At 42.6% G+C, this 24,630-nt stretch overlaps 1 protein-coding gene across 36 annotated transcripts in view; it reads left to right on the top strand.

The window, feature by feature from the left end:
• MAP2 (microtubule associated protein 2) overlaps nucleotides 1-24,363 on the top strand; it is a 216,624-nt gene extending 192,261 nt beyond the window's left edge. For 25 of the 36 annotated variants that reach the window (XM_027637526.1, XM_027637536.1, XM_027637539.1 and 22 more), the window contains 7 exons: nucleotides 1,716-1,889; nucleotides 3,299-3,452; nucleotides 4,117-4,460; nucleotides 17,247-17,339; nucleotides 18,859-18,940; nucleotides 19,432-19,544; nucleotides 20,239-24,363. In XM_027637526.1, the coding sequence (XP_027493327.1) occupies nucleotides 1,716-1,889; nucleotides 3,299-3,452; nucleotides 4,117-4,460; nucleotides 17,247-17,339; nucleotides 18,859-18,940; nucleotides 19,432-19,544; nucleotides 20,239-20,454 (1,176 nt within the window). In that variant the 3' untranslated portion in view covers nucleotides 20,455-24,363. Of the gene's footprint in view, nucleotides 1-1,715; nucleotides 1,890-2,012; nucleotides 2,043-3,298; nucleotides 3,453-4,116; nucleotides 4,461-17,246; nucleotides 17,340-18,858; nucleotides 18,941-19,431; nucleotides 19,545-20,238 lie in introns of those variants that run through there. The other 11 variants (XM_027637545.1, XM_027637546.1, XM_027637560.1 and 8 more) reach the window with 4 other exon arrangements.
• The last annotated feature ends 267 nt before the right edge of the window (nucleotides 24,364-24,630 follow it).

A 24,630-nucleotide genomic window follows, 5' to 3' on the forward strand; every position in this document is an offset into this window, starting at 1 on the left:
GGGTATGCAGCTTAAGCCAGAGGCCTGTCAGGGCTGGACTGCCCATTCTTTTCTCATTTTCTAATAAAGAGCAACTCATACACTTTTTCTGATAGTTGAGAAAGTCTATGGGATGAACTTAGATCAAATGCCAAGTTTTCTGTGGCTCAAATTCCATACAAGTCCCAGAATGACTTGCTCACTGGGATTGTTCATATGTGTAATTTCATGTTAGTATGACTACAGAGAGAATCAGGACTACCAAGGTAACACGCTAGCATTTGTTCTTTGTAGTATCAGTTGTATCTGTGGAAGAGAAAAAAGTGTTGCTTAAGCAAGTAGTCCTATTCTATTTCAAGGAAATTCCTATTTGTAATGCAGTTAGGTGCTCCTAATTGTCAACAAAGATTTTTCTGTCTATCCTGTTGGGTTTTAATTGTTCTTTCAATGGGACGTTGTTATTCAGGAACAAACAAGTATCTGTTCACAATGACATATCATGTCAGCTTTTCAATCACATACAGGTTTCCTTATCCCAGCACTCCACACTGTCAATATAAATTTATGAATTTCTGTGGAGTGACACCAAATGCACAGAATGCAGTATCTGAAGTGCAGTAGGGATTTTGTCTGTACACAGTGGCACAAGAAGCAATACTGTCTTGTCCTCTTGCTGTTGTGGTAATATAACTGTTACAACTTTTAAGATTCCCACTGTTCTATTCTTGATTGTAACCTGGAGGGATATATTTCAAATGCACAACTTTAAAGGACTAGGATCTCTTGGTGCTCCTGGAGCTTTGCATTTGTTTCTAATGCAGCCAACCAGCAGTTGTACCAGTTAAATGTCACTCCTGGCACCAGCTTTGTTCTATTAACACAAGACCAAAATAGCATGTGGAGAAAAAGGTACTTCCTCAAGTCAGTAACTCAGACCCAGATGGTTTCAGTCAAACAACACAAACCTGAAAATTCCATGCAAGTCAGATCAGCATAGACACATTATCATCATGGCTGGGCTTTGCGAACGAAGATTTGGGAAGGGCTCTACCCATGTTTGTTGCAAGCGTGTTGGTGGCTGAAAAGGCCAATACAAGACAGGCATGTCCGGTTGCAAAAGGCACAACAGAAAGACTCCTTAGACGATATATTCTGCAAGGCACGATTCTTTCTGCGTTGCCTTTTCTCCTCAAGGGTCATCCTGTGTGCGTTCTCAAAAGCATCAGTAGCGTTACAGATGGTGTGTCTCCAGGTCTCCCAATTGGAGACCAGAGTAGACCAGTTATGATGGTCAATATGGCCAAGGCTGAGATGTTGTTTCAGGCAGTCTTTGTATCTTTTCTTCGGGGCTCCTCTCTTGCGACAGCCAGTGGCAAGTTCACCATAAAGCAAGATCTTAGGGAGGCGGTGGTTGGTCCTTCATCCTGGAGACGTGCCCTGCCCAGCGCAGCTGTGTTCTCAGCAACATGGCCTCAATACTTGTGACTGCTGCTTGTTCTAGAACAGATGTATTGGTCACATAATCTGACCAGTGGATGTTTAGGATTGTTCGGAGACAGTGTTGATGGAAGCGTTCTAGGAGGCACAGGTGGTGGCGGTAGATGATAGACACATTACCAGACACAGGAAAAGTATTAATTCATGGCTTGGCTTTTTATTTTTGGTCCATGTTGTGTGCATTTTCCTTTTGTTTAGCTTCATGTTGTGTTTTCTTTTGTTTGTTTTCTCATGACTAGACTGCTTCTTTGTCAAAGATTCCTGCCTCAAAGTCTAGAGCAAAGTCATTGCTTCCTCCAAGACCCAGCTCAGCTTGCTCATTAACCACTAAAAGGGCCACTGTTCTCGATACAGACAGTTACTATGTTCAGCCCTCCTCAGCAGGCCCAAGAGACTCAAAAACAGATGCTAAGGTAAGGTTAGCAGAGTTTGGAGAGAGAGGTTGGAGACTGTAGGTAAACTCTATGGATCATATTTTCTACCCACTGAATTTGAGTAATTCTTTGTGAAGCTTACGTGGGATTACTTACATCCAGTGGCAGGAAAACTGATTATCAGGCTACAAGACCTGTGCTAGAAAATGGATAAAAACGAAGGAGATTCATCAGAGGAAACAGAAGTGACAAAAGTTATAACTAGAAAGACATATCTCTTTCTGTGGACGATATGGATGCTGCTTTATTGACTGCTAAGAAGTTACACCCGTTTTCACGTCAGTAAGTGGTAAAGAACAGCAGGACTGATTTGCCTTCCAAGTTTAAAAAAAATATAATTTTCAACCAAGTAATATTCTTTGAAATCTAATTCAGTCCTCAGTGTAGGAGGGAACAGTTCTAATCACCAGCAATAAGGGCAGAATCCAAATGCTCTAGGAATCAAATTTAGTCAATGCATAGGACTTTGTTGAAGAAGTTGCAGGATAAGTTTAACAACATGTTTGGCAGTCCATCCCACCTTCCCTGTGCTTACATTTCACTTGTATTTGAAATCTACATTATGCTGATTGACTATCCCCATTTAAAAATTGTTTTCACTGTTGACTTCCATTTTCTTTGTAATACGGTGCTTGCTGTGTCTTTTACTGATTGGGATCATCATCATTTGTTTTTGGGAGAAATATCTGCTTATGCAAGACTGTCTTTGGCTGCCCATCCCCTAAGTTCAAAAATATTCTAATATACATGTCCATTGCTCTAATGGTAAAGAGAGGTTTGCTTTGCCATGGTAAAGTAATTTCAAAATTACTTTGATTTCAAAAAGTAATAATTTTAGTACAGAAGGAAATAAAACACTAGGATTGATAATGCTGCACCAAAAAAAAAAAAGCTGTAGCTAAAAATTTTTCTCCATAAAAAAATTACAAGTTAGTGTTAGCGTTCAAAAATGAAAAAATCACACAACACCCAACAAGCTACCGTGGGGTGTATTCTGGGCACACATAGTGCAGTTACTTTGCAGGTAAACTCACATAGGAATTTCACACTTGAGCTTAAGAGAATTCTTTTACTTTGAACTTGAATTTGCATTAAAAGCAAACCTTTTTAAGAGCCCAGTGTGGAATCCATCCATATTTAGATCCAGGAGTATCCATTTGTGTCTTGGGTAGCTCAGAAAGGACTGTCAGGTGTTTCCATGCAGTAAAGAAGCACCAAGGAGCAAAGCAGAGCATGGAAGGGGACTGGGTCCCCACAGGTTCCTGTGTGAGGAGTAAACTGAGCCCATAGGATGAGGTTTCCCTCTCTGTATATAGACTGAGAGAAATCACAGCCCAGAGAGTGAGTTTTGAAAATTAAACCTCCCTTTTCTATTTTACTGCTATCAGGATGGAGTAAGCAAGAGTCCCGAGAAGCGTTCATCTCTACCAAGACCTTCTTCTATCCTTCCTCCTCGACGAGGTGCATCAGGAGACCGAGACAGAGAGGAGAACTCTCTCTCCCTCACAGCTTCTCTTTCCTCTTCAATACGACGGACCACCCGTATGTTTTTTTGCATATTAACCTTCTCCTCCTGTTGCGGGTGTCTCCACCCTTGTTACATTTGTCACATTGCCATAGCAGGATGTGTGCCTACCTTTGACACTGAGGGGTAGGTCTAGGGTGTGCTGTTGGAAATCAGAGCCCCACAGGCTGGTTTTGTTCAGATACCAGATTACCAGCAGTGGCGTGTGACCAGCAGCAGCCAGGCACTCAGAGCCTTTAGTTCCAGGAATACCATCAGAATTTTTCCCACTTTCTCTTTTAATGCCCAAATCCACTGAAATTGGTGACAGCATTCTCACTGGCTAGTCAGGTTGTTGATCGGATCAAGTCCCAAAGGTTAGATTCTAAGGGTGCTTCTTATCCTTTCCCCAAAATGGAAGTAAGTGTGATGTTGTGCCTTATTTAGCAAGCTTTGCAGGAAGCATAGGTGTTGTGGGAAGCAGCTATGTTACAGAATGGAGAGCTAAGTCACTGTGTGTGGGCAATGGCTCAGCCTCTCAAGGCAGGGTAACTCCTGGCAGGTTGATTAGCAAAGGAAGGCACAGAGACAGACATACAGGCTGCTGTTCTTGCTTGGCACACAGGAACGATCTTGGGAGTACAAAGGGAAGAAGAGATGTATTTCTGTGCCCCTAATGCTGTTTTTCTTTCTTTCATGTAGGATCAGAGCCAATTCGTAGCAGAACAGGAAAAAGTGGAACTTCTACCCCCACTACTCCTGGCTCCACTGCCATCACTCCAGGGACACCACCAAGCTATGCCTCCCGTACCCCAGGCACCCCAGGGACACCCAGCTACTCCAGAACCCCCCACACTCCTGGGACCCCCAAATCTGCAATACTGGTACCTACTGAGAAAAAAGTTGCCATAATTCGCACTCCTCCTAAATCTCCAGCCACTCCAAAGCAGCTACGAGTTATTAACCAGCCTCTACCTGACCTCAAGAATGTCAGGTCCAAAATTGGATCAACGGATAATATCAAATACCAGCCTAAAGGAGGGCAGGTACGGATTCCACTCATTGTGTTCATCCATGTGCAGTTAATCTTATGTGTGCAACTCTGGGATAGGTATGGGATACAAGCTGTTTTGAGTCACCTTGCAAAGCTACTTCTGTTGTCCATATGCCTTGATTGTTTAGGTAATGTTAAATGGCATGGACAAGGGCAATCTTCAGAAAGCATTTTGTGACCTGAAAACTAACAGTGCCTCATTGAGATCAGCTGAAAAAAATTCAAACAAGAGTTTGCACTCCATGCCATGGATACATTTCAGCCTGAGTCTCTGCAGTTGCTGCTTACTTAGTCTTCATCAGTACCAGCAAATAAAAGAGACTTGGTTTAATTTAAGTGAGTTGAAAAGCAACCCAGATAGATGTGAGCAGGATCACATAGCACCATTGCTCTTTACTGTGCCATTTTATATGACATGTGCATTGTGTTGAAGTTAAGGAGGGTTGCAGCCTCCAACCTGGTAAATCCACCCTGAGTTAAAGATGGTGGAAGGAGGCAGACTTAACTGTTCTTCTTGCTGCAGGGTTTGAATAAGCAGGAATAGGGCTTAAACTGTATAAACTAGAGGGTGTTTACAAGAAAACTGTACACATAAGAATGTGTAATAAGACAGATCAGGATTTTCTTCTCTCACCTTCTGAAAGAACAAGAATTCTGTGACATCTTGATGTGATTAAAGCTGAAAAAAAGAGGTAATTTCATACCTTGCAGTCGTGCAATGAAGCACATTGTCCTGAGGATTGCTTTCAGCTAAAGACTGAACATGTGTGTGGTGGCAAAATCCAAGGATCTCAGAATGGTTTGGGTTGGAGGTGACTTTAAAGATCATCTAGTTCCAACTCCCTCCCATGTGGCCTTGAACACTTGAGGAATTGGGCATACACCGCTTCTCTGGGTAGCCTGTGCCAGTAGTGCCTCACCACTGTCACCATCAAGAATTTCTTCCTAATATCCAATCTAATCCTGCCCTCTGTCATTTTGAAGCCATTCCCCCTTGTCTTATCACTCCATACCCTTGTCCAAACTCCCTCTCCAGCTCTTTTGTTGCCCCTTAAGGCAGTGGAAGGGGCTCTAAGGCCTCCCTGGAGCCTTCTTTTCTCCAGGTTGTTCTCCAGGCTGAACAACTCCAGATCTCTCAGCCTGTCTTTGTAGCAGAGGTGCTTCAGCTCTTGGAGCATCTTCATGGCTCTCCTCTGTACTCATTTCAACAGGTCCATGTCCTTCCTGTGCTGGGAAGAGAAGTGAATGCAGCACTGTAGGTGGGGTCTCACAAGAGCAGAGTAGAGGGGTGGAGTTTCCTCTCTCGACCTGTAGGTCACTCTTCTTTTGATGCAGCCCATGACACAGCTGGTTTCTGGGCTGTGCATGCACACAGCCAGGGCATGTCCATCTCTCATCCACCAGCATCCCCAAGTCCTTGTTGGCAGGGACTCAATCCATTCTCTGCCCAACCTGTATTTGTGCTTGGGATTATCCCGACCCTGGAGCAGGACCTTGAACCTGGCCTTGCTGAAATCCTGTTACTACAGACAGAACTTGCCAAACTTTGGAAAGGGTAGTAAAGATACAGGCTTTTAACTAACCAGAAGCTTTTGGAGACTGAGGGATGATTAGAGAGGGAGCACCATAAATCTTCCTGAGGTATGATGCTTATACCTTCTTCTGAAGAGTCTGTGATTGATGCCCTGCCAAGCAGAGCTATAGCCAGAGCTGGAATAGTCTTCCCTCGTTTTTGGGCAATGCAGAAGTGCTAACACAGATGGCATTAAAAGCCAAAATCATGCCCAAGCAATTTGTCTTTCTGTTTGGAAGGACTGTTACTCTGGCTTACAGGATGAAGAAATGCATTCTATTAATATTTAAAGATTTCTAAACCCAAATATATAACCTGAAAGAAATCCTGTTTTATTTAGAAACAAAGAGGCTGAATGAGGAAAAAGACTTAGCAACAGCTTACCAACATTTATGCTAAAAATATGGGCAACTTAGTCTTGTGGATGTGTTGATGTATTTTTTGTAAGGAATACCTGTGTATTTCATATTGATTCTGGACAGAACCCTATGACAAAAACACCCAGAGCCCTCAGCTCCCTTTTACTTCCCTAGGATTGCTGAGTGAGAGCAGTGGCAATGTGAGTGCTGTATGAAAAGTTCACTTCTCAGGCTCCTCTAGGGACAGGACATCAGGGTGAATAACACGCTCCCCGTTCAGCTGTCCTGAAAACGAGACATTCCAGAAGCTAGGTTGCACAGTGTTTCCTATATTGCATGAGTTTGGGAATTCATAGTGGAACTTAGAGAGCAGTGAGGTTTGCCTAATGCTGTCTCAAAAAAAATAATAAATTGGATAACAGTTAACATTGCAGCCCTGTGCCTGCTGCAGGTCTTCTAGAGAAGAACAGGCTTGTCTTTTAAACAGTAAGGTATCTCTTAGGCGTTGATCCTGTTTTCACGGTAAATTAACACATTCAGTGCTTTCCAGGATTTGGACAGTAGCCAGTTACTCATAAAATCAGGAAGATAATGCCTCAGCAAAGGTGGTTCTGCCTGTATTTTGACAGCTGTCGGTGTAATTATTTTGTATGGGAACTCCTCTCCTGTTTGACATATTGTGTAGCAGATGGTCACAGTGCAGGGGCTCCAGGAACACAAATGCAGACTGAGCTTCTGGATTAGCATTCCTGATAACAGGCCCAGCTGCTGGACATGGGGCCAAAACCAGCACCATGGTAGTCTGTCCTCCTCCTCCCTGGTACTCTCTCTGGACCGTAACAACTGTACAAGACCAGGGAGCCACAGCAGATTGTATTTCTTTGTTCACACCATGCGTAGACAGCTACATTTCCTTAGCAGTTCTAAAGAATTGCACAGCGTTTGCTCGGCAGTGAAGGATGGCACAACAGCTGGCACTTCTCTCCTGCAGGCATCACAGGGGATATCTCCTGAGTGGACACAATGTCTCTGAAGTTAAAGCATTTTTTAGTTCCAGTGGTATGTGGCCACTGAGCTGTGGGTTGGGCAAAGAGAGACCCACTGAGTTTTTCCTTTATGTCTCATTTATGCCACAGTTGCTCAGTCTAGACAAGAGGTTTTAGGATAATTCTTCTCTGGTTTCTGCAGTTGGATTTTATAGGGTCTGCGAGAGGAACACATGAAAGCTAATTTCATTTCCTTGTGTCTGCTTCTTTAACGTCTGGTAGCAAATATTGCCCTGGCTGAAATGAGCTGTTCTTGGCTATCTGCTTTTAGTGTTGATACATGAAAAAAACAAGAAGCTGCTTTATAACCTGGACTGGAATTGCTGATAGCAACAACCACAGGAAAAACAAGCAGACAAAAAGCCAGCATGTATCTAGACAAGTTAAGTACATAAACATGACATGTAAATCACTAAAGAAATACAGATATGCAGCCCAGAAGTGTCATTTGGAGACAGACTATTGTTTTAGCAGAGGCATATCTGAACCTGGCACAAGGGCTTTTCTTAACTTTGAGCTGTCCTAGAGAAAGCTGCACTCTGAAACCTCCAGAGGCTGAGGTGCAGAACTGAAGAAGCAGGGGATTTTTGAATGCTAAATAAATCAAGAACTGCAGTGCTTCAGCCTTGAATTTCATCAAAAGCTCGTTAGACAGACTGATTTTACTTCAGCTCTGACTTGTCAGCCACAGAAACAAAAGGTGAGCAATTGTTCCACCTGACAGGGGTGGGGGGGGTGGTAGTATAAAGCACATGCTTCTAGGGGAAGAAGCAAGCTAACTCTGCACTGCATTAAGCTCCTACTAGGAATAGATGGCTTGAGATGTGTTTAATTGGTATTCCGCAGTCTGGAGAAATGAGGGCTTCTCTGCTCTGTGATGCAGCCAGTAGGTGGTTGTCTGGTTTTCTCTTCACAGTAGAGTATGGTGAAATGTATAATTCTTGGCAGAGCTCAGAGGCGACTTGCTCATGGGTATGTCTGCTGGGCTTCAGATGGATTTTCATACTGCATCAGCTGTGGAGGAAATGCTGTGCTTTCAAAAGTAACCCATTTGTATCTGTTATTTCTCAGACAGCCCAAGGGAAGCATGGGGGAAGGGGCTGGAAATCCGTTTCAGATGTCAGGACTGGTTGGAGTTCATTTTTTTGGTTCAGATATTTTTCTCTTCTTGAAATTCTGTCTATGAATGGAGTTTGAACCATACTGGAATACAAAAGTCCACTAATTGAGTCTTTTCATTATTGACAAGTATTTATAAAGCATCATAGGCCATCAACTGAAGATAAAGCCAACCTAGATTTGTTTTAATTTACTCATAAAATACATATGTAAAATCTTAGCCATGGGCAAGAACTTCAGTGGATGAGAAGTAGCAGAGCTTTATCAAAGTGAATGGAGCTGTACAGAGTATGTCATGCATAACCTTTAAAATATCACTAGCTACAGTGACAGCCAGGAACTCTTTAAGAAGTAAGATGAGACATAGAAAAATTAAACACCTGAGCCATGTTGAAGAATTAAGTGTTCCCTGAAGGTTTTTTGGAAGATTAAGAATTTTACCATCTTCTCTGAACTGTAGAGAACAAAGTGCAATTAGTCATGGGTCAAAAAGTTTGAACAACTACCAAACACTGTTCATTAGACCGTATTCAGTAGACCCTTTTCAGAAGCCACAAGAATTCTGGGAAGGAGAACAGGCATCTGCATGAGATGATAAAACAGACTGGCACGGGGAAGATATCTCGGAGCTGGGCAGAGAGTGAAGTTTGGATGGGTATCTGTTGTAGTCTTTGCACAATTTTTTGTTAGCTTCAAAATCAGTTCGGATGGCAGGAGAGTTTCCCCCCCCAAACCTCCTCACACCCCCATCACCACAATTTACAACCCAGTCTGCAGAGAACAGTAGACTTCTTGCATGTTCCTTGCCTCAGCAACAGCCTACCAGGATGCAGAGTCAGTGCAGGGGCAGACAGGTCTGTTTGGGGCACCAGAACTGAGCACGTCCTGGAGAAATGCAACTCAGAACTCAGTAATTTCCTCTTGAGGTGGCATCTTATAAATGCTCCTCCTCCTGTTTCATGTGTCTTTGCGCCACATTATGATCACTGATGACTGCCCAAAAATTAATCTGAGCGTCTAGGTTGCATACTCTTGGTGCACTGGCTGGTGAAGAGTGTTCTGAAAGATGGTGGAGAATAAGGCCTAGCAAAAAGTGCAGTCTCAGCTGTTGCTGAGTTCCTTCTCCCATCTCCTTCTGGCACAATCATGTGGGTTTTTTCCAGTCCATTGTGATTTGAGGCATAGTTGAGCCAAAACCATTTTGGCCCGAGTTAAGAGGCACAGGAGGCAGCTGTACAGAGAGGTGTGGAGAATATGTAACATGGCTGTTGTTATGGTATGTAGCTAGTGAGAGACTGGGGGGAAATTGTTTCCACACTGTTGGCTGTACTTACTGGAATAAGTTTGTGCATTTGTCAAGTCAACAATTCAAAACTGTAAAATAAATTTATCTCTGTCAGTCTGGGTTTTTTTTTCCTTTGCACATTCCCAGTTTTGGGGATTTGCAAGACATTTGAAGGAATTTATTCTGGACTGAAAATTAGACACTGATTCATATCTTGTTAATTGCAGATCTACAAATGCCAAGAGAAGTTATGAGTTTCAGGTACACCTTCAAAACTCTGTCACAGCTTATAACCTTAATCTTCAAGTTTTCAAAATTTAGAATTTTGGCTGATAATTGCATATTGGATAGCAATAACATCTTGCAGCTCCTGTGTTCAGACTGCACTCATTTAATGGAAGGTTTGCCTGAGTACAGTCTGTATAGTTAAGCCTTGAATTATTCTGGATAAAAACCTAGATCTTCTTCCTGACTTATATTTTAGAAAAACGAAGCAATTGCTGCCAGGCTTTAGGAGGTTTCAGATCTGACACTGAGTTGGCAACAGCCACAGAGAACATCACTGCTCTGCCTCAACCATCTGTAAAACCTGCATCATGCCCTTGAGGGCAAACTGTGAACCACAGTCAGGAGGGTCACGAGCAGTCTTGTAGGGTTTTGGTCACTAACAAAACTTCCATTGACTACAGGAGCTGCAAGCTGATGCTTCTTCCTCTTTTGAAAGCAGTTAGGAGCAGTGCCCTGATTGCTGCCGGTCAGATGAGGTGTGTTCAGTCTGTCCAGCTAGAACTGAAGGTACCACTTCCTGGACAATTCAGTATCTTTCCACCAACTACATCTGGCATCTTAAGCAACCAGTTTCAACTCTTAGCTGGCTCATCTTAGAAGAGTCAAATCTTAGCCGTGACGTACCATGGATCATTGTTCTCTCATTAATAACAAGGGGAGAAACTGTATTTTTTTCCTAGAGTAAATGGAAATTACCAGGATATAAATTCCTGTGAAAATCTGAGTCATCCCAGCAGCAAGCTCAGTAAAGGAGGCATTTTCAGCTGAGCTCTAACTAGTCTAGATTTGAGAAATAAAACGAGGAAGGTTGTTCTTTTGGAAAAAAATGTTCAGACATAGCGTAATCTGTATCAGAGCTGCTTCATCATATAATAGTGTTAGTGTTCTGTCTTGCATAGAAAGGTGAGAAGTTTGTTTTGTTAGATGGGAAAGGGCAGGAAAAAAAAGGATGGAAACCTTGGTTTTTATATTGGAAATTTGGATTTGAACAATAAGAAGAGATGCTAAGGGACATATCTGCTGAGCGTTAGGAAAGCCAGCCTGCATGAAGGATGATTGCAAGATATTTTTGAACTTGAACTGAACAACCTAATTGTCTCCATTAGTCTGAAGTAAAGAAATGCCAGACATAGTGACTCAAAACTCATCCCTTCTCAAAGATAAGGAAACTGATTTGAAAGCCGTGCTACCAAATGCTCAGCAGTTGATATCTGAAGCTATTAGTACTCTTTCCATGAGTAGGGACTGTTGTGTCTAAAATTGAAGTATCAAACTCTGTAGTTTAGCAAAATCTGTTGTTTGTTTGTTTATTTTTGTTGAAGGGAATACTAAACCAAGGATCCTCTGTTTTAGCTGAATTAATCTTCTTTTATTTGTGTGGGAATCTTCAGTAATTTTTACCATTCTTTTTATCAGCTCCCCAGCCTTAGTGAGGAGTGAGATTGTTTATTGACTGTAAACTCTTTGGCATGGAAAATGGTCATTTCACTTTATACTTCTCAGCATAACTATGCAAAAGCTTTCAGTGTTTCTCTACAGGCCTTTTCTCCCTTTATTAGTAGGGATGATACATGTAATGTACAGTATATTATTTTACCTGTGCTATGTCCAGCACAGCCTTTTATTTTGAATTTCAGTAGCCTATGGGCTGGCAGCCTCACTGGGGTGTGTATCCACAAATTCCAGGAGTGCAAAGGCTGGACATGATCACAAGCTCTGTCTATAGGTGTGGAAAGTTTGAGGCACAGTCATCCTCTTCAAGGACTTTGCTCGGCCAATTAAATACTCTTCCCCTCCCTTTTCTCTACCTGTAGCCTCTGCCAGGAGTATGAAGACTGTAGTATCATCTGTCCTTGGCAGCTTATAGATTTGGAAGCACTTAGAACTGCCTCTTGATTTTAATCAGGTTTTAACCCTAACCTTGCTTGCTGTGTGAGACGAATTCTTGTCTCAGTCAATCCTTGTGTTAACAGGAGACCAAACACTGAAATAGTGTTTAGTTCCTGGGATACAGCTCTGTCAAATTGCTGTGGTAAATAGAAGGAACCTGCCCTTTTTGATAAGTTGCTAGGAGTCTGGGAGCTTTTTGCAGTGTCACAGCTTGACAGCATGTTCAAACAGCAAGTGGAGTCAAGCTAGAGTATTTTTAAATGCTTTAGGCAGAGTGTTTGTGGTAGACCTTCTCAGAGACCCTAATTGCAAGGCAGGGAGAACATAAATCATCAGCTTCTTGGAAATTATATTCAGAGCCTGTAATTTCGTCAGCATCACAATTTTAGTTCTTCAAATATCTCTGTTTTGGTGTGTACCAATGTAGTATGCCATAGAAGGGAAGCTGTTTATGGATTCTCTGCTCGGATTCCAATAAGTTAGGGGCTTTTCCTTTTGCTGTGAAAAGCAGCTGAACTGAGTGATTCTAGGCAGCAACGGAACATAATTCTTTCTCTTGCATAAGCAGCTTTTAGTCATTGATGTTGTCTTTAGCAGTGAGGCACAACTGCAATAAATACTCTGTGGCATTTCTCTGCCTTCCCCTCAGTGTTTCTACAGATTTCTGCTCATTGTGAACCCAGTAGTGCAGTACTGAGAGAGGAGGACCTTGAGCAGGCCCTTGGACTGTCAACTGTTGTATATAGAGACTTTGAACTCCAAATTCACTTTCTGTTAACAGGGGACATATATCTAACTGCGAGATTCACAGTATTGCCAACCTGTCATCTTCTTCTCAGGCCAGCCACCTTAACCAAGAAGCATCCTCTCTGGTCTAGTGTAGATATTGCCCTTGGACCACAGCCCCTGGCTATTACGATTGCCAGTCAGGGCCACTGTATACAGGAAACTAATTAGTTTACCCTGCTGAGTGCAGAGCAAGATATGCCTCATTTAGAGAAACACTTGGTTTCCTCGCAGGCTACCCATAAATGCCCTGCCTTGCCCAGAGCTCTGAGAGGCAGCGTGCAAGCAGCACAGGAGGTGTTGGAGCACAGAGTCTCGGTCCTGCTGAGGGCTCTCTAGAAGCAGTGTGGGTCAGTGAGGCAATACTGGTTGCACACTGGCACATAGTCTGCCCTGGGCTTCAGTTCTGGACCACTGCTGTGGAGTCATCAGAGGACAGAGTTAGGGGGAAGGTCTGTCACACTTTCAGGGCTCCACACAGAAGCCAGTTTTCTCTTGAGCAATATGGTTTTGTAGAATAAACACAGCATTGCCTGTAAGGCTTTATTTTTCCACTGTGGTTTAATTTCATGCATTTATGACATGCTGAGGAACCTCATCTTGGTCTTGATCAAAATACTGACTTCCAGGCCATGTCCAGCATACCTGTGCAAACCAGGATCAGATCAGAAGAGAATGTACCCATTTCAGACTAGCAGGTCAGAACAAGAGTTATTGTCAGGACATTATCTTGTTGGGATGTGAATGGAAAACAGTCCTGTTTCTGCCAAAGACTAAAATGTTCCCTTTCCTGAATGAGAGCATGAGCAGGCTTGATCTGTCATTTAACTTGCAGCAAAATTGAAGTGCCTATATGTATATCCCTACCACACCTCCACCCTCACACAAGATGTCCATAACATTCAGAACATGAAGACCTTCCTGGTGAGTCGTGTTGATAGTGTTGTCTCTGTTGCAGGCAGCTGCATCATGCAATTCCTTTCATCAAGTGCCATCATAAAAGTTTCCCATTTTCTTGTTGTAGCTCTGTTCCCTTGGGAAGGCAGTTCCAGAGTCTCCCTGCTCTGATACTTAAAAATTTCCCTCCAGATTCCAGCTTAAAATAATTCACAGTCAGTTTACATTCTTTGTTTGCTAGCCAAAGTTTTTCTTTCGCCTAAAGAGTTCCTGTCCTTATCTGGTACTCTCCTTCTTCTGTTTACAGTCGGATTTCTCAAAAGAAACAAAGCTTCTGCAGTCACACTGGCTGGCAGTGTCAGCCCTCCTCAGCAGCTTTGGAACTTGATGGCCAATTTGAACCAGTGCTGGCAAGGGAGCAGTAGTGAGAAACACAGGCAGTCCCTCCACGCTGAGTGATAGTTGTTGACTAGGTACAAAATGGAAACTCAGCATAACACTGTCATTGAGGTAAAGGCAGTGATAACTCAGCCCTTCTCCACAGAGACAAACACTTGGCTGGTTGTGTATTAGCTTCTGTTTGCCCAGTCAGGCAGACCTGGGAGAAAGCTTGGGAGATACTGCTGGCAAGAGGGGATAGGCCTTGCTGAATTATATAGGATTGAGGAATTAAGCAGTTTAAAAGCCTAATCTACAGGAAGCAAGGCTCCATTCATTTGTAGAACACTTAGAGGGCAGTCATTATTTAAATATGTGCAGGAATATTGATATATTCCAGGAAAGGGAGAAACAGATCATCAGGGAAAACCTGGATCAATGCAGTTCCCCCTTGTGCCAGATGACCAGCACAACACATCCACATCACTCAGCTCACTTCAGCCCTCAGCATAGGACATAAATGATACACAGGTCTCCCGCTTGCCCCGCTGCACAGGGGTATGTTTCACCCACTGAGAGGATAATTGCCATGATTTGTCCTTCACATATCTGCTAGCCAGGTCCATGGGCCACGAGACTCATAAACTGTCAGACTCCTGGGTGCAAATCAACCTTTAGGCACTTGATCAAAGACACCCTCTCAACTTTTCACCTTGCTTTGGTTCCATTTTAAGCTACAGGCCCCCAGTCCACAGTGCTGAGGTCTTGTCATGACCCTAAATCAGCATTTTCATAGCAAATGCATCCCTGTGGCCATGGCTAAGAGGTGCTGCTGATCCATCACTGAAAGAGATGTGCTCAGAAAGTGCTGGGAATGCTCTCTGTTTTGCCCAGTTGTGTCTGGCCTGAAGCTCTCTGGGAGCCAGATCTGACTGCACATCAGATGTGTGTTTCTGTAACTGATGTGACATCCGTCTTGTATAGTGATGGGATACATTTTTAAACAGTATATTGAGAAAAAGCACAGGCATAAAACTCCAAAGGCATTTGCTTTCATGTTTCACTGTACATTGGTTTACTTGGATGGATTAAGCAAATCGGAGGGAAAAGACAGAAGTCAGTTTGCCTCCTGAAAGAGACCTACCAGTTGTGGGGTTTGCTGGTGCTGTCATCACCATTACTGCTGAGCAGGCCATCACCAGTTAAAGCAAGTTTTTGCTTTAAACTAAAAAGTTTAGGTTAAAAAAAAACCTTAACATCCTAATGGTTTGATTTAGTGGTTATGTTGTATGTACGAAGGGGGACTCATGAAAGAGCTTGCTGTGAAGCAGTTCTTCACATTAGCTGCAGAGTGTGACCCTCTGAACATTTCATCTCAGGAGTATACTGAGCTTTAGTCAAAGGTGTACTCCAGGTGCTCACCACCAGAGGATTCAACTTGCTATCTAAATGTGCCATTATCCCCACTGCAGGGGCCGAAAGCTGCAAAATCCAATATCCCTGTAAGGGAGAAAATAGTCTTTCCCCAGTTTGGAGAGGTGAGGCACAGAGGGGAGTGACTTGCCTCAGATTTATCAGGGAACCTGGGGCAGTTCGGGGACATAAAACCAGGAAGCAGAAACTGCACAGGGTTCTGCTTCCTCCCACTGACTGCTTCAGCTGTTTTGCAGCTGCTTGTGTTCCTGGAGCAGTGAGAAGAAGCTGCAATAAGGAACCCTAGTGTGCCTGTCCCTCTCTGTTATCTCAGTAGTGGTTGGTCACTGTAGGTTTACCTACCTGCAGGTTTACCTTACTCCTGCAGCCAGCAGGAGTGTGCTAAGTAGTATGTCAGTGAAGGCTCCACAAGTGCCATTTAACAAAACGAAGACATAGTGACCCAAATTCTATGGTTTTCTGTACAGGAAAGAGTCTAAATTCATATTGAGTATTAATACTTAAAGATAAAATCCAGTGTAACATTTGAGTAAAGATTTCACGTTTAACCCAGAGAAATAATATGCTGCATGGGTGGCACTCTGGTGCAAAAAAGGTAGGGGCAGCCTTGGCCAGAAACACCTTCTCAGACACCTAAAACCCGTAATACTGGTGAGCACAAACCCCTGCCCTTGCTCAGAAATAAATCTGAAAGTGGTGTCAGTCAGGTGTGCAGCCAGTTGTCCCTGCCAACTAGTAACTGCTCATCATTCCCAGGGAGTACAGTCATTGGTGGCACCTGAGTTCCGCGAGATGGATGAACTGCTTTGCCATGGGGTCAAGCATGGGACATCATGGCCTGCCCTTCACAGAGTTGACCTCCAGGCACTGTCATATGCCTGCAGTGCATTTGTGGCTAAGGCAGCATATTAAAAATGTGGGCTTCTGGCATGCGTAAGGGAGGCTGGCACCATCAAGGGAAAAGCAAGGACCTAATCCTGTTACGTGAAGAGACAAAGAGCACAGGGGAGAAGCACAGTGCTGCTAACACTGCAAAGTTGTTGTGCCCAACTCTATGGCCAGCACAAGAAATCAAGAAGCAGGGATTGCAGCTGTAGGTTTCCAGATGATGTTGTTTTCTGCATTGCCCTTTAGTATATGATGGTAAAGAGAGAGAGAGCAGTAGAGAGCTTTGACTTCAGTTTAAGTAATTTTGTTGATCCCCTTTCACAGAACATTCTGAGGTCTGTTATATGAATGTAGCTGCTGTTATGGCTATATGGCAGAAGGAGGGTGGAAATACCTCAGGATTTAAACCCATGGCTGAGCTGGCTGGATCTTGGATTTCTGCATCAAATGCTGAGTGTGGGGACAAGGGTTTCCAGCTTCTCCATATGGCCAGTTGAGCAGCAACATTGAATATCACTCAGTAGAGCCTAGGACATGCTGTCCTAGGACTGTGACCAGTCCAGGCAAGCAAGAAATTCTCATATCTCTCAGTATAAAAATTCTCCCATTTGTATTTCACCACCACTTTGTGAAGCATAAAAAGAGCAGCGTAGTGTATTTAGAGATGCTCTGAGAACATACTAAGCATAGAAGTTGTCAAAGTTTACTTTCTCATGTTTTAATACAAGTGTCAGACGGAGTCACAGGAGGAGGCAAAATGACCCTTACTCCCTCGTCCTGCGCCCCAATTGAGTGTGTGTGTGGTATATAGTAAGTTACTTCCAATTCCTTTTAGGTTAGGATTTTAAACAAGAAGATCGATTTTAGCGATATTCAGTCACGGTGTGGTTCCAGAGATAACATCAAACATTCTGCAGGGGGAGGAAATGTAAGTAGTATGGACACTCTCTGAACAGAAATTTCCACTGTGGTGGTCTCAACAGCCAGACCCCTCTGTTTCCCTTCCGCTGAGTACTATTTTCCTTCTCTCTGCTGTTTCACATGTGAGTCTGGTCTGGTAGTCATGTGAGCCTTGGGTATCAGTGGTGGCCTCCTGATCTTTCTCCGCAGAGCACAACACATTTCCAGAACATGGACAGGGAGGGGAAGTCAGAAAATAAGGGTTATCTTCAAATGCCCAAGGGTGCTGACAGTGAAAGTGCAGTGTGAGCCAAAGGTTCAGTGCCTTTCATGGGAGCAGCCCAAGAAAGTAATTTCCATAAAGAGAGTGCAGCTCTCAGTGAGACTCCAGCCTCCATGTTGGGCTTCCTCAGCTAACTCTTCAGTTATGTGCATTCAGCAGAGGGGAAGAAGAAAAATAAGACATAAGGACAAAGAGAGGGGTTGTGACCAGCCAGTGTACTCAGTGCTCACGCCGCAGCATTATTCCAGTGTAACAAACTGAGGTTGCTCGGGGTTTGACCAGACACCCCTTGATTTTAGCAGGCACACTGGAATAGCTTAAGGTGGCTACAACCATCCTGCTGGAAATGATCTCCCCTCAGATGGAAGAGCTGATAGTGTGGGCACATCTGATCCAAACGCATTCAGTACAGCCACCAGTGCTGGCTTAAGTCATTGCCAGTATTGTGAGCAAACCAGTGGTATTGCAGCCATCCTGCAGCTCCTGCTCTGGCCTGGAGGGGCTGCGACTTCTTGAGGCCTGTCAGCACAGTCGCTGTGGCTGTGGGCCGCCTCTGGGAGCTGTCTGGGAGTGCAGCGAGGCAGGGTGTCACTCTGTGGCTGTTCCCAAGCTGGGCTCAGTGCAGCCGTGGCGAGGCAGCCGGCAGCAGTGCATGGAGCACCGGGAGGAGGGAGGGTGCAGGTGCCACTGCCTGGCTGAGCAGAGCAGTGGCACTGCTCTCGGGTGAGCACCGAGCCAGCTGGCTGAACACCAGCCTGCTCAGGTACAGCTGCAGGAGGCACATGTGTACCTTCATCAGGCTCCCCAGAGTGCATTGTCAGGAAATGCATAACGTATATAGCTGCAGAAAAATATGAAACAGATGGTGGAGATAAAAACAGTCACCAAAATATCCTGGTTGCCAGGATGCACGTTCAAGAGCAGAAGCAAATGGGATGGGCCCTGCTGCATGCAGGGCTTTGGAGCACCCACCCTGAGAGGAGTTGGCTCAGAAACATTTTAGAAAGAACTCACAAGCTGATCTGCTTTATCCTCCTCTTTGTTTTGCTAATAGTAGAGCTTAACCCAGCTGTCATCTCCCTAGGTGTGAGGAAAGCTTGCTGTATTAATCCAGGTGTTTCCTCCTTGGTGTTGTGATCTGTTTTCTACTAATCATTTCTCCTTTTCCAGTGGTTTGTAGAGGCTTGGGCTCCTTCTCTGCGGGGCTTGGCTTTTTATTATTTTATTCATTTCTGTAATTTGTGCATTTGTGCACTTTTGACAGGTACAAATTGTAACCAAGAAGATTGACTTGAGTCATGTGACTTCCAAGTGTGGCTCACTCAAGAATATTCACCACAAGCCAGGTATTGTAGGAATTTCTGGGTTGTGGGACAAAGGGAAAGACCTAATCCTGTTATGCAAAGGAGAAGTCATGGATGATACCACTTTCTTTTACAGTCCAAGAAAAAGTAAATACACTTTGGTAATAAAAATACACGTAACTACTTAACTAAATATATAAAGACATAAAGTTATAGAACCAGAGAAGTGTTAAAAAGTAATGCCAAAGGATGCTGCTTTGGCATAATATTGAATACAGACTGACGTCAGCAAAATACTTAAGCATGTACTTAAATCCCATGGAAATCAGTGGGGCTGCAGTACATGCTTACAGTTTGAATGTATGTTGAAGGTTTTATATTTGACTGAACATGGAGAGCGTTATTCTGTGCTTCTCCAAAACCATTAGATCTCAACTAAAAGGGAAGTAACGTGAGTGCACCCACGTGCTTCAAGTCACACTTTCTCCCACACCATTGCAGCCGCTTAATCTGTATTTCCTTTTCCATTATAGGAGGTGGGCGTGTGAAAATTGAGAGTGTGAAACTGGATTTCAAAGAAAAAGCTCAGGCTAAAGTTGGTTCTCTGGAAAATGCCCACCACGTACCTGGTGGTGGTAACGTCAAGGTAAGGGAACAGCCATCAGAGAAAACGCCTCCACTGTGCCCCTGGCCTGGTAAAATCAGAGCTGTGAATTCAGCCATGGCTCTGAATCAAGTAGGAAGCATCTGTCTGTCCTCCTTCAAGCACATTCACATGCCAGTTTGTTCCCTTTGAAATTTGGAATGAACAATCTCACATCCACATCTAAGCTGACAGTGAGTCTAAAGTCCTATGGTTTGTGCACTGGCTTTCCCCCTAAAGATAGTCCTTGCTTGGGACCGTTGGACAGCATAGGTATGATCTGAGATTGGGACTGCTTTGTGAAATAGGAGGAAAATATCTTGAAAGTAAGATCACTCCCACAAACATTGGAAAATACAAATTTTGGAAACAAATCATAGTTTTGTTTTCAAAAGAAATGTTTTTCATAAACATATAATGTTAATGAAATTCACAGCTAGGGACAGTGGTACTGCTCATTAAAGTGTCCATCAGAGACAGAAATGGTAAGAGAGTGTAATAGTAAGTCAGTATCTGTTAAACAAGGTGAAAAAACGATCAGTTGGAATTATTCAAAGGAGTAATCCTTCAAATAACTCAAAGCTTCAATCCTTCTAAGAGTTTTTAAAAGTAAACAAAATGATGCCCAAGTGATGATCTATAACAAGATAATTTGGTGAATATATAATGTGTGACATTCTTTACTTTCCTGGAGCAGATTGACAGCCAGAAGCTAAACTTCAGAGAGCACGCTAAAGCCCGTGTCGACCATGGGGCTGAGATTATCACACAGTCACCAGGCAGGTCCAGCGTGGCTTCTCCACGTAGACTCAGCAACGTCTCATCCTCTGGAAGCATCAACCTGCTTGAGTCACCCCAGCTTGCTACCCTCGCTGAAGATGTCACAGCAGCCCTTGCCAAGCAGGGCTTATGAATTTGCTCATTTCGCATTGTATGAAGTAATAATATTTAGGCATGAGCTCTTGGCAGGAATGGGCTCAGAGCAGGTGTTACATTCATTCTTTACCATGTCTAAAGCTAAGTCACATCCCAAGACTTGTAGTTACCATACAGTTAAAAAAAAAAAAAAAAACAGAAAAAAAATATTTCCATAGATGCAGAAATTGGCCTGACCTCCATTTACAACAGGAAGACACTGGCTTTATATGGGTATACAAAAGCAGTATGTTACATTGGACAATTATTGTTGCTCTGCTCTGTCTTGCATGGAGTACTGTACTATGATAAAATGCATTTTTACCTTTCATGTGCCTGAAGGCCATCCACCTCTATCTGAAGAGCCTTGTTGATATCCCAAGTTGCTCATTTCACAGTTCTGTTGATAGATGGGGAAATAAAAAAGTTGCCCATTTTAAGTTATTAAGGGTTAAATTAAGAGTCTGCTTACCAGAAGGAAGGACATATAGAGAAATTCAAGTTTAATTTAAAAAAATGTGTTATTTTGTATAAATGAGTAGAACAGAAGTTGAATTAAGTTATTAACATTTTCTTGGACCTGGTTAATTATGTCAGTGTATAGCTGAAAAGCCAATAAATTATTTAACTAATAACTAAAAATAGTAGCTGAAAACATTTAAATTGTGCTTTGGGGAAGTGACGTAAAAAACCTGCTGAAAGCAAGCACTTCCACCCCAACAGACTTGTGTCTGATTAGAAAAGTTGGTTAAGCGGCTAGATTTGTGTGCACACCACTGGTTTCACATTCTTTCCGTCTGTTTGATACAGTATTATAGATATATATATTTCTCTGTGGCCATTTGTGATATGCCCTCCTCATATACTTGAATATTCTACTTCTTTATTCACAGTATCTGTGTCTCTTGCACCCTTTGGTGTTGCAATTTTAGGTATGTAAAAGTAGATGTTAGCAGGGTTTTTTTTTCCCTATTCATAAGAATACATTTAAAAAAGATGAAAATTTTAGCATGAAGTTGCTTTCTGTAACAACTAAAAGCTGTGACCCTGTTTTAGTGCCAGATGCAAGTCTCTTCTGTGATGCTAGAAAAAGGATTCCTTCCCTCTCCCCTTCCCTTCCTTTCTTCACAAAGGAATGATTTTTGTGGGTTCCGGACATTTATAAAAGAGTCTCCAAAGATGGCTGAGTTTGGACTCTGGCTTTTTTAAAAATCCACAATAGTTTGGTTCAAGCTTTTTTTTTTATTTCTTTCTTTCCTTTTTTTTTTAAACTCCCATAATAACGGTGAATGTTAGATTTATGGGTTTTTTTCTTTTGCTAAAGTTGAAACACAGAAAAAAAGATGTTGTTTCCACTCCTTTAGTGATGTCTCACATGACTACTCTGGCACTCAGACAACAGTGATAAACATAGCAGAGGTGCCTGTAAATTACAGCGTATGAGTAAATAAAAATGAGCTCCCTAGACTGGGTTGCCATCACAATTCATCAATAAATAGGGCTTCTTAAAATCTAAGCAAAGTGAGATTGTGTTGGCTATAAAAAAGTGTAAGAAAAAGTGTGCCTAAAAGATATAAAAGGCAGAGATAATGTAGCCAAGCGATCTAGAGGAGTTACCTGAGAGAACTCCAGCACTAAGGGAACACTGAAGGTGACACGGAGGTGATCCTCATCAGCAGATAATCACCTGCTGATGCTCTGTGTACACTAGATATTATGAAATGACCAGTTCACATTATTGCAGATTGTTTGAACTTTTTCTTTTGAAACCTCTTAACTGAACTTTGCACTGTCAGTTGAGCTATACTTGATACATGTATTAGGTTAATGTTGTGTGTTGGAAGCTTTTGATCTATTCTTTTTCCTTCTTAATTTGTATGTATGCGTGTGTGTGTTGGGGTTTGGTCTGAAAAGACTCATAGGGAAGATTTTTATGTCTGTGGAAAAGGATTCTAATAATTAATAACACAGGATTCCCCATCATTAAATTCCAGTAGTAATACACAGTTACTGGACAGTAAATATTCAGTGGACCAAAAGGGGATTTTGGCTAAGCTGCCACAGCAGTACAAATACAAAACAGAGTGGTTGCATCTCTCAAACTTCTGCTGAATATGAACTTCTGACAGCCCCACACATGGCATTTCAGCTCTGCAAAAAGCTTTTTCACACCAATACTGTTTGTAAGTACCTAATACTGTTTGTCAGTTGTTTCATATGAAGGACAGTGAGTTTAGAACCATGCAAAGTGCAACTGGAGGATTCTGATTTCTGCCTTGTATTTGTTATACTTTTGCTTAAACTAATCATAATAATTCACATGGAAACAGTGTCAAGTTAAGGTGCATTAAAAGCCTCTTCCCATTTTTTCAGAAAATAACAGAAAGGAAACCCAACAATATTTATATTGCTCTGATCATACTATCAATATGAATTGGTCTTGCAGTGTTTTTTTTCTATGCCTTTTGCCAGCGTGGGAGAGAAACTATGGTACTACTGAATCCTCTGCTCTCTGAAGCTGAGCACCAGCTCATGAGAACAGTGATAGCCCGAGACTCCAGTTTTTTTATTCTGCTTTTAAAATCAACATACTCTAGAAAATTAAGCTTAGTTAAACCACCTATGAGTCCAAAGTTAGAGTGGTATAACACACTGAGTCATTTATTTCATGCATTAAAATGAGCTTTCTTGTCTTGATTTAAGCAAAGACCTTTGTAATCATCATCATTCTTCCATAGAAAGAATCCTAGAATGCTGTGGATTTAGATGAAAAGAAATCAAGAGTTTTGTGCTGTTAAATGATAAAAAACCAAGTGATGTTACATAACTCTAGATGTTCACTGGAAAAGCTCATATTAATCTTAACTTTCTCAAGAAGAGTGTTCGTTTTAAAAACAACAGTTTGTAAATAATGTAATGCCCACTAAAGAAGATAGAGCCAGCTTCCTGGAAACTGCATCTGTTGTTTCTTTTCCACAGGCATGTTGAGCCAGCAGGTTTGTTGGGCGCCTGAGACCCAACTCTGTAACAAAGCAGAAATAATCCAGACAGAAGGAATGGTGAAACCTTGTTTTGGTAGCTAGGGGAGCACCCCAAATTTAATAATGCGTCAAGTTGTAGCAACAAAAGGCAGAGTGCTTCTTCCTCATTTGGAGAGTTCTATGTAACCACAAGCTGAAAGAATTAAAAGTTGAGCAAACATCTGTCCAGCAACAGTAAAGGAAAAACTAATCCTGATGAGGGAAATTGTGAGCCCACAAGGGCAATGTGTACTTTCACTGTACAGCAGTAAATGGAATTATCCATTCAGTGCTCTGCTAAAGTACAGTGGTAACCTAATCGTGGCTGCTCACACATCTAAGTTTGCCTAAATACATGACCCAAAGGGAGTCTAAAGGCAGCCTGTGTGGACTACCATATGTGAGCACTTTTTTCCATGCTGGATCAAATACTGTTTGAAACCCAAGTACACATGACCCTTCAAAGGCAAATGCCTTGAAGAGTAGATCACATTTGCTATGAAAATTGATGCTGGTAGGTTTTTAGCCTAGGTGTCTGTCGACTAACTCAATAGTCAGATTGCTAAAGCAACTCCCTCTGCAACTCTAGCAATTCCCACTGCAGGAAGGTAAATTAGTTTCACACTTGGAAAAGTCGAGCGTATAAAAACCACTTCAACTTTAGCAAAGAGAAAAAGCCAACCGATATGCTGTATGCTGGGATGTCAAGGAATATCATCTGCTGTTACAAACCTGTGTTTTTTCTGATAACTCTAGAGCCTGTTACCATAAAAGAGGCATTTCTTGAATGGCTGGTGGTAGGTAGTTCATGTTTTTCAATCCAATTTGCAATTGTATTTGTTGCTGTATAGTGATTGTTTTGCAAAATAAAATCGCTTGTCATCTAATTGCATATGTGGGTTTCCTCTGTTTGTGATACAGCTCCTCCGGCATCCAGCTGTGCCCTGGGGAGAGGGGTACCATGCACCTGCTGGTACTGCAGTCAGTCTGGCCAGGGGCAGGCACAGCAGATCCAGTTGTATTTCTCAGCTAATCCCTGTTACTTTTAGCCGGAAGAATCAGTTTTTATGGCTGGCGTCCTGTTCCGCAGGGCAGTATCTCCCTGCTATGTGCATGTTCCTTCATGGAAAGAGTAATTGTACATTGGAATGGGC

Source organism: Corapipo altera, unplaced genomic scaffold, assembly GCF_003945725.1.
Source record: "Corapipo altera isolate COAL_440 unplaced genomic scaffold, ASM394572v1 45, whole genome shotgun sequence".
NCBI lineage: Eukaryota > Metazoa > Chordata > Aves > Passeriformes > Pipridae > Corapipo > Corapipo altera.